The sequence below is a fragment of the Zea mays genome, chromosome 9 (genome assembly GCF_902167145.1).
Source record: "Zea mays cultivar B73 chromosome 9, Zm-B73-REFERENCE-NAM-5.0, whole genome shotgun sequence".
NCBI classification, from domain to species: Eukaryota; Viridiplantae; Streptophyta; class Magnoliopsida; order Poales; family Poaceae; genus Zea; species Zea mays.
Genome location: NC_050104.1, coordinates 139,833,626 through 139,842,870, shown reverse-complemented (window position 1 = coordinate 139,842,870; position 9,245 = coordinate 139,833,626). Strand labels below are relative to the sequence as shown.

The window sequence follows — 9,245 nt, the reverse complement described above, 5'->3', positions numbered from 1 at the left end:
GCAGATGGTGGGCTTCCCCTGACTTTCGTGCCATTTCCGAAAGGAACAGGGGAAACCGTGGGACTGAGTCGTTCCACAACTACGGCGGTGATGGTCATGTGCGCTTGGCTAAGCGAATGGTAAGTCACAGTTTGTCGTAACTTTGAATCACATAGAAATGTGTCATTATAACTTTTATGTACAGGAAGTCAAATCCGGCCGTACGCCCACGGATGTGGAGGTGTATATGCAAGGGCATAGGGGTTCTGATCCTCAGAATCCTGATGTGTTATGCACTCAGACGGCCACCGACCGTCTAGTGAGTTGATATTGTTACTCTATTATGTGTGTTGATATTGTTTGCAAGGGCATAGGGGTTATGCACTTATATTTGATATTGTTTGCCTCCAGGCTTCGTATGGGCAGGAGATGGTTCAACGCCATGGGGAGGAGTACGATTGGAGGAGCCAGCCAATCGACCCTCAGGCAGCCTATGCTAGCGCAGGAGGACAAGCCCATGGACGGTGAGATTATTTGATTTGGTTTTCAAAATTGTCATCATATGCTTGCGATTCAACTGAGCCATGAGTTACTATACTAAGTGCATGGTTCACTCTTGTAGGTTGGGTATTTTTGATTCTACGATTGATTCCAGAGAGCTGAGACGCCGTGGACGACAATCCACATCGTCGTCTTCACAGTCGTCCCGTTCACGATCAGCAGCCCATGAGATAGAGCTTGCAGTGTTGCGTCAACAGGCAGAGTACCATCAATCAGTCTTGAGGGAACAATTGGAGTACCAGAGGCAACAATCTGAATACCAGAGACAACAAGCCGAGTACCAGAAGAAGAGGGACGAGTATTATGCAAGCCTCCAGGCCCAAAATCAAGCTCTTCTCTCGGTAAGTTGAAGTAACATTTTGTAGCTTATTTTGCAAAACACTTGATGTGTATCTTGTTTGTTCAACAATGACTTGTATATAATTTGTAGCAACTAGCCCAACAAGCGGGCGTCCCGATGCCGACATATGGGATGCCGCCTCCGGACTTTGCACTGCCAATGCCAATGTTGGCGCCTCCACCTCCGCCTCCGCCTCCGTCACAATTCCCTATGGTATGTACACATATGCGTGTGTGACATGTTCATAAATGTCTTATGTGTTTAAATGAACAACTGAGTGGTTACTATTTCATGTGCTTGTGTTATAGGGATTTCAGACACCACCCGCTTCAGTTGCCGCACCTGGAGATGGGTCTGGTCAGGACGACACAACAAATTCGTGGGTGAACACCATTTTCAACACGCAGAGTCCAGCCGGAGGAGGTGGCTACTCGAACCATCCAGACGATGGATATGATTGATGTGTCGTGATGTTTTTTTATGAAACACTTTGCAACACTTGTTTGTGAGACACAATTTCAGTTTGCAACAACCGTCGAACCTATATGTTGATGTTAAATTTGTGAATGTTAATATTTATGTGAGACTATTTGTGATTGTGAATACTTATTAGAATGTGTGTATTTGTGATTGTGAATGTGAATTTGTATATGTGCATGAATCTGTTTTTGTTTTGTAAATGTCAGATTTTTTAAAAAACAGAATTTTGTGTAAATTCTGTAATTTGTTATGTCCGACGGCTTAATGGTAGCCGTCGGACATAACTCTTTTGTTATTTCCGACGGCATTAACTACCGTCGGACATAAGCAATGCTTATCTCCGACGGCCTAGCGGGAGCCGTCGGACTTAATTCAGTGGGACCCACATCCCGACCGGTAAAACGGTTGGGATTTGTTATCTCCGACGGGCATAGGTAGCCGTCGGAGATAACTTATGTCCGACGGCTGCCGTCGGACATAGCACTATTTCCGACGAGTTATCTCCGACGGCTTAAAGCCATCGGAGATAAGGCTTGACCGTCGGAAATAATCTATTTCCGACGGTTTATTCCTTATGTCCGACGGCTTTGGCCGTAGGACGTTTCTGCGTTTACTGTAGTGGTCTGTAGCCTTTCTTAGCCATAGGCAACAGTAGCTAGGGACGCTAATTAAGCAACGGGGGCTATATATGTTGTGGAATACCAGCAGCTAGTAATGGTGACAGCTCCAGCCAAGCGATAATATATGGTGACACACTGACACCACGTAGTAGTGGTGGTGGTGCATCCAGATACGGGGACACACACCATCACGTGTGACAGCGTGCGAGCCCCGGCTACCTAGCTAGCTAGCTAGCTGTTGCGTACATGCCGGGGACGGCCGGGCATCGCCTGGCTATGTGGCCGATGTGCTCTGTATCGATCAATCAGTCACACTCGATCGATCGCGCGCACATCTTCTTCTTCTCTCCGCGCGATGTTAATTACTACTACTCCATCCACTGCGTTTCCTACGTGGTCCCCCATCGATCAATTATTCAATTATATTAGTGCCCCCTTGCTGCCTGGCTTTTGAGTAGGTATAGAGGTCCCCGGCCTGCTGTTCCATTCCATGCATCTGCTAGCTGCATACGTAGTATGCTACTAGCTAGTACTCGCTATAGGTAGCTCCTAGATCTCGACCGATAGCTAGAATCGTCGGGCGGCTTTGCGTGTGGGCATGCATATCCATAGCGATAGGATGCATGCTAGCTATAGGTAGCACTGATTACTGTGCTATGCACTCATAAGTGTTGATTAATTAGACAAATTCCAATTTAAATTCCGAATATAAATCATGACCAAATCAGAAGAATTAAAATAAAAAGTCAAATCAGATGATGCGTACTGATTAGACTTACTGATAGATGGCGCGCGCCGGAATCAACAGGGTCGACGATGTCGAAGTAGCGAAATCAGCAGGGTCGACGAGGTCAGAAGATCACGAGCAGTCGCGTGAAGACGCTTCCCAAAAACCTTATTCGCCCTCTCCCGGTGCAGGATCTAGAAGACGAAGGGTTCCGGAGACCTGCTCTCCTGATCGCAGATGCACCTCTGCGGTCGGAACGAAGGGAACTAAAAGGCGGCTCAGCTATGAAGAGAGGCGAAAGCGAAACTGGGATGATTTGGAGGCTGACTGCCGGGCTCCTTTTATAGGGCCGAGTCCGCGACCCCCGAGCTTATCCGCCCACGAAAATCTCGCAATCAGTTGAGATTTTATAGCGATCGGTTAGGATAAGCGTAACAACCAAGAAACCAAAAAATCAAACGGCAAAAGGTAGTCGCGCCCCCGCAAGGCGAGGGGCCGGATTTCGGCGGACCATTCACGCGCATGTCGTACGCCCGCGCCCTTCGCCCCGCCCCGGCCCGACCAGGCGAGGCGAGCGAGCGCGCGCGTGTGGCTCTCCACACTCTCTCCTCTCATCCATGACTTGGTGAGTGAGTGTGGCTTCCATATTTAAGCTAGCTCTACTCCACTAGAACTAGCAATATGGTGCTATTGGTTCCACCAATTCCCTAGCCATCCACTTGTATGGGATTTTGAGATTTTCCTGGGATTTATTAGAATTTCTTAATTGGGCCAAGCCCATAAATCCTAACAATCCCCCACCAGATCTCAAATGCCCATCTGCAGTTTTCGCCACTGTTCACTACTGTTTAATATACTAGTTTTTCAGCAGAGACTGTTAAGTTGAATTTCCGCCTAGAACTCCAAGCTACACCAACCCACAACTTGGACAATGGACTATGCCTTGAATTGCAAGTTTTGCGTGAATGGGTTTCACTTGAAGTCATGACCAGTACTTGGCTACCAGTAGTCCCCTTCTCGGGTGGAGCATATACGTCGTACTCCAAGGTCTCTTCATGAGTTTACTAGAGATCACCCAAATCTCATAGACTGCGACGTTAGACAGTCTAACTCATATAGGTGTGTTGTTTCAAAGAATGTTCTGCAGGACAACATCTTCGCTAATACAAGCCAACAGAACACATTAAGGCACAAAGCCAACCTGCCTTACAACATTTGAGAGTATTGCATCTTTACTTAGAGAGGGTCAAAGGTTACTCTCCTCAGTTCACCAATGGCTTGTTCTTCCCAGGACCTAATTCACGGGATCTCCGATCACATAGACTGGGTTTCCACCATGGCAACTTTATTCGGGTCTCATACCCATCTCTCTCGATGCGATTTCTATCACATTACGTGGTAGTCCCTTGGTAAAAGGATCTGCCAGATTTTTATCTGTTGAAATATAAGTCACACTTATAACTCCGGAGTTTCTTAACTTTCTGACAGACTTCAAACGTCTTTTGACATGTCTTGATGACTTTCCATTATCCTTAGAACTCGTCACTTTAGCAATCACTATCTGATTGTCCCAGTTCATAAGGATAGCTGGTATTGGTTTCTCAACCACCGACAAGTCAATCAAGAGTTCACGCAACCATTCTGCCTCAACGGTTGCTGTGTCAAGTGCAGCTAGCTCGGCTTCCATGGTTGACCTCGTCAAAATGGTCTGCTTGCATGACCTCCATGATACCGCACCTCCACCAATAGTGAAGTCATAACCACTGGTGGCATAAAGCTCGTCTGCATCAGCTATCCAGTTCGAATCACTATATCCTTTAAGTACTGCATGCTGACCAGAATAGTGAATTCCATAACTCATTGTACCTTGCAGGTAGCGCATAACCCTCTCAAGTGCATGCCAATGATCAGTCCCGGGGTTTGACATGAACCTACTCAATTTGCTCACAGCAAACGAGATATCGGGCCTTGTTGCACCAGCAAGATACATGAGTGAACCGACAATCTGAGAGTATCTCAATTGGTCTAAACCAATTCTCTTGTTCTTTCACAGTGTCACACTGGGATCATAAGGTGTTGGAGAAGGTTTGCACTCAGAGAAGCCAAATCGCTTCAAAACCTTTTCAACATAGTGAGATTGTGAGAGAGTAATCCCACCATCTGCCTTAATCAGCTTGATGTTTAGAATCACATCAGCTTCTCCCAGATCTTTCATATCAAAACTCTTTGATAGAAAAAACTTGACTTCATTGATCACATCAATGTTTGTGCCAAATATCAATATATCATCAACATATAAGCACAATATAACTCCTTCGCCCCCACCACAGCGATAATATACACACCTGACTGCCTCATTAATGGCAAAACTTGCAGACGTTAGAGTCGTGTCAAACTTCTCATGCCATTGCTTTGGTGCTTGCTTCAGACCATACAAAGATTTCAATAACTTGCACACCTTGCTTTCTTGACCCTTTACTACAAATCCATCAGGCTGTTCCATATAGATTTCCTCGTCCAGCTCTCCATTAAGAAAAGCTGTTGATAGTCGCCTAGAGGGGGGTGAATAGGGCGAAACTGAAATTTACAAATATAAACACAACTACAAGCCGGGTTAGCGTTAGAAATATAAACGAGTCCGCGAGAGAGGGCGCTAAACAAATCGCAAGCAAATGAAGAGTGTGGCACACGGATTTGTTTTACCGAGGTTCAGTTCTCGCAAACCTACTCCCCGTTGAGGAGGCCACAAAGGCCGGGTCTCTTTCAACCCTTCCCTCTCTCAAACGATCCCTCGGATCGAGTGAGCTTTCTCTTCTCAATCACTTGGAACACAAAGTTCCCACAAGGACCACCACAAGTTTGGTGTCTCTTGCCTCAATTACAAGTGAGTTTGATTGCAATGAAAGAATCAAGAAAGAAGAAAGTAATCCAAGCGCAAGAGCTCGAAAGAACACAAGCAAATCTCTCTCTCTAGTCACTAGGGCGTTGTGTGGAATTTGGAGAGGATTTGATCTCTTTGATGTGTCTAGAATTGAATGCTAGAGCTCTTGTAGTAGTTGGGAAGTGGAAAACTTGGATGCAATGAATGGTCCCCAACCACCAAAAGTGGCCGTTGGGAGGCTGTCTGTTCGATGGCGCACCGGACAGTCCGGTGCACACCGGACATGTCCGGTGCCCCCGCCACGTCATCACTGCCGTTGGATTCTGACCGTTGGAGCTTCTGACTTCTGGGCCCGCCTGGATGTCCGGTGCACACCGGACATGTACTGTTCCTTGTCCGGTGCGCCAGTATGGGCGCGCCTGACTTCTGCGCGCGCTGCACGCGCATTTAATGCGCCGCAGGTAGCCGTTGGCACGGAGATAGCCGTTGCTCCGGAGTTGCACCGGACAGTCCGGTGCACACCGGACATGTCCGGTGAATTATAGCGGACCAGCCGTTGGAGATTCCCGAAGCTGGCGAGTTCCTGAGGCCACGCTTCCTTGGAGCACCGGACATTGTCCGGTGTACACCGGACAGTCCGGTGAATTATAGTGCGCCGGCCTGAGAAATTCCCGAAGGTGGCGAGTTCGAGTTGGAGTCCTCTGGTGCACCGGACACTGTCCGGTGGTGCACCGGACACTGTCCGGTGTACACCGGACAGTCCAGTGCCCCCAGACCAGAGGTGCCTTCGGTTGCCTCTTTGCTCCTTTGTTGAATCCAAAACTTGATCTTTTTATTGGCTGAGTGTGAACCTTTTACACCTGTATAATCTATACACTTGGGCAAACTAGTTAGTCCAATTATTTGTGTTGGGCAGTTCAACCACCAAAATCAACTAGGGACTAGGTGTAAGCCTAATTCCCTTTCAATCTCCCCCTTTTTGGTGATTGATGCCAACACAAACCAAAGCAAATATAGAAGTGTATAATTGAACTAGTTTGCATAAAGTAAGTGCAAAGGTTGCTTGGAATTGAGCCAATATAAATACTTACAATATATGCATGGATTGTTTCTTTCTTATATAACATTTTGGACCACGTTTGCACCACATGTTTTGTTTTTGCAAACTATTTTGTAAATCCTTTTCAAAGTTCTTTTGCAAATAGTCAAAGGTAATTGAATAAGATTTTGCAAAGCATTTTCAAGATTCGAAATTTTCTCCCCCCGTTTCAAATGCTTTTCCTTTGACTAAACAAAACTCCCCCTAAATGAAATCCTCCTCTTAGTGTTCAAGAGGGTTTTGATATATCATTTTTGAAATACTACTTTCTCCCTCTTTTGGACACAATAGGATACCAATTGATAATATTCTTGGAAACACGAAGTTTTTGAAATTGGTGGTGGTGCGGTCCTTTTGCTTTGGGCTCTTATTTTCTCCCCCTTTGGCATGAATCGCCAAAAACGGAATCATTAGAGCCCTCGAAGTTACATTCTCCTTCTTTGGTCAAAACAAATGAGTGAAGATTATACCAAAGATGGAGTCCTTTTGCTTGGTGCTCATGCTTTCTCCCTAAGAATGGAGAGTTGCTTGGAGTGACGACGAAGGATGAGTTACGTAGTGGAAGCCTTTGTCTTCGCCGAAGACTCAAATTCCCTTTCAATACACCTATGACTTGGTTTGAAATAGACTTGAAAAACACATTAGTCATAGCATGTGAAAGAGACATGATCAAAGGTATATAAAAGAGCTATGAGTGCAAGTTAACAAAAGAAATTCCTAGAATCAAGAATATTTAGCTCATGCCTAAGTTTGTTAAAAGTTTGTTCATCAAGAGGCTTGGTAAAGATATCGGCTAATTGATCTTTAGTGTTAATGTAAGAAATCTCGATATCTCCCTTTTGTTGGTGATCCCTAAGAAAATGATACCGAATGGCTATGTGCTTAGTGCGGCTATGCTCGACGGGATTGTCGGCCATTTTGATTGCACTCTCATTATCACATAGCAAAGGGACTTTGGTTAATTTGTAACCGTAGTCCCGCAGGGTTTGCCTCATCCAAAGCAATTGCGCGCAACAGTGACCTGCGGCAATGTACTCGGCTTCGGCGGTGGAAAGAGCGACTGAATTTTGCTTCTTTGAAGCCCAAGACTGAAAGGGAAATGTGCCTTTGGGCCATTTCTAAGTATTTTGGTGATTGAGTGCAAACACAAGTGCTTAAATGTGAAAATATGCCCAAGGATGAACAAAGTGCAAATCACAAGTTAAGGTATGTTTCTAAGCCTTAGTACATTGGTTTTGTGTACTAATATATTTGTCTAAGTGTTAGAAACAGATAGAAGAAGAGAAGAGAAGACTTGGCTGTGTACAGCCAAGGGGCTGCTTCGGTCTGGGGCACCGGACTGTCCGGTGGTGCACCGGACAGTGTCCGGTGGTGCACCGGACAGTGTCCGGTGCGCCAGGCTGCCTCGGCCGAAGAGGCCGCTCTCGGGTTTTTCTCCGGCGACTTCGGCTAAAATTCACCGGACTGTCCGGTGTGCACCGGACTGTCCGGTGAGCTAACGGTCGGCCGGGCCAACGGTCGGCCGCGCGATCGGCGCGCGACACGTGGCCGAGCCAACGGTCGGAAGGAAGCACCGGACTGTCCGGTGTGCACCGGACTGTCCGGTGCGCCAGATCTGCAACGGTCGGCAACGGTTGGCTTTGCTTTTTATGGAAACAAATCGGGCACCGGACAGTGTCCGGTGTGCACCGGACTGTCCGGTGCGCCACGAGACAGAAGGCAAAGATGGCCTTCCAGATTTGTTCCCAACGGCTCCTAGCTGCCTTGGGGCTATAAAAGGGACCCCTTGGCGCATGGAGGAGAACACCAAGCATTCCTTGAGCACTCTTGATCACTCACACATCAATCTCGCGCACTTGTTCGACATTCTAGTGATTTGAGCTCCGTTCTAGTGTGCTAGTCTTTTGAGCTCAAGTCTGGGTCTTGTGTGTGCGTATTCGCTGTGATCTTTGTGTCGTGTGTGAGTTGCTAATCCCTCCCTTGCTCTGTGATTCTCTGTGAACATCTTTTGTAAGGGCGAGAGGCTCCAAGTTGTGGAGATTCCTCGCAAACGGGATTAAGAAAAGAAAAGCAAGAACACCGTGGTATTCAAGTTGATCATTGGATCACTTGAGAGGAGTTGAGTGCAACTCTCGTCCGTTGGGACGCCACAACGTGGAGTAGGCAAGTTTTGTACTTGGCCGAACCACGGGATAACCACTGTGTCATCTCTGTGATTGGATTCTTGTGGTTATTGTGTTTTGACTCCTCTCTAGCCACTTGGCATAACTGTGCTAACGCCTAATTAAGTTTTGTGGCTATAAGTTTAAGTATTTACAGGATCACCTATTCACCCCCCCCTCTAGGTGCTCTCAATTGGTATCGGAGCCGTTCTCTTCACAAAGGGACTTACCGCCCGAAGAGATGGATCCTAAGGGGAAAGGAATTGTGATCAACGACAAGGAGAAGGAGTCCTTCGTCAACGAGCCAAGGGATGACAAGTCCAACAACTCGGGCTCGGGACACAAGCGAAAAGATGGGAAGAAGAAGAAGACAAGACGCATCAAGGAGATCGCCTA

At 46.8% G+C, this 9,245-nt stretch overlaps 1 protein-coding gene across 1 annotated transcript; it reads left to right on the top strand.

The window, feature by feature from the left end:
- Positions 1–976: 976 nt before the first annotated feature.
- Positions 977–1,532, top strand: LOC118473404 (LOB domain-containing protein 13-like). The gene is made up of 2 exons (XM_035962693.1): positions 977–1,093; positions 1,189–1,532. Exons 1-2 carry the CDS (start codon positions 998–1,000, stop codon positions 1,339–1,341), a joined length of 249 nt encoding a protein of 82 aa, XP_035818586.1. The 5' UTR covers positions 977–997; the 3' UTR covers positions 1,342–1,532.
- Positions 1,533–9,245: the final 7,713 nt, after the last annotated feature.

Excerpts from the sequence above, each read along its gene's own strand:
- LOC118473404 (XM_035962693.1), top strand. The coding sequence starts at position 998 with ATGCCGACATATGGGATGCCGCCTCCGGACTTTGCACTGCCAATGCCA. Across the intron at positions 1,094-1,188 it reads CTCCGTCACAATTCCCTATG|GGATTTCAGACACCACCCGC; the intron begins GTATGTACACAT and ends CTTGTGTTATAG.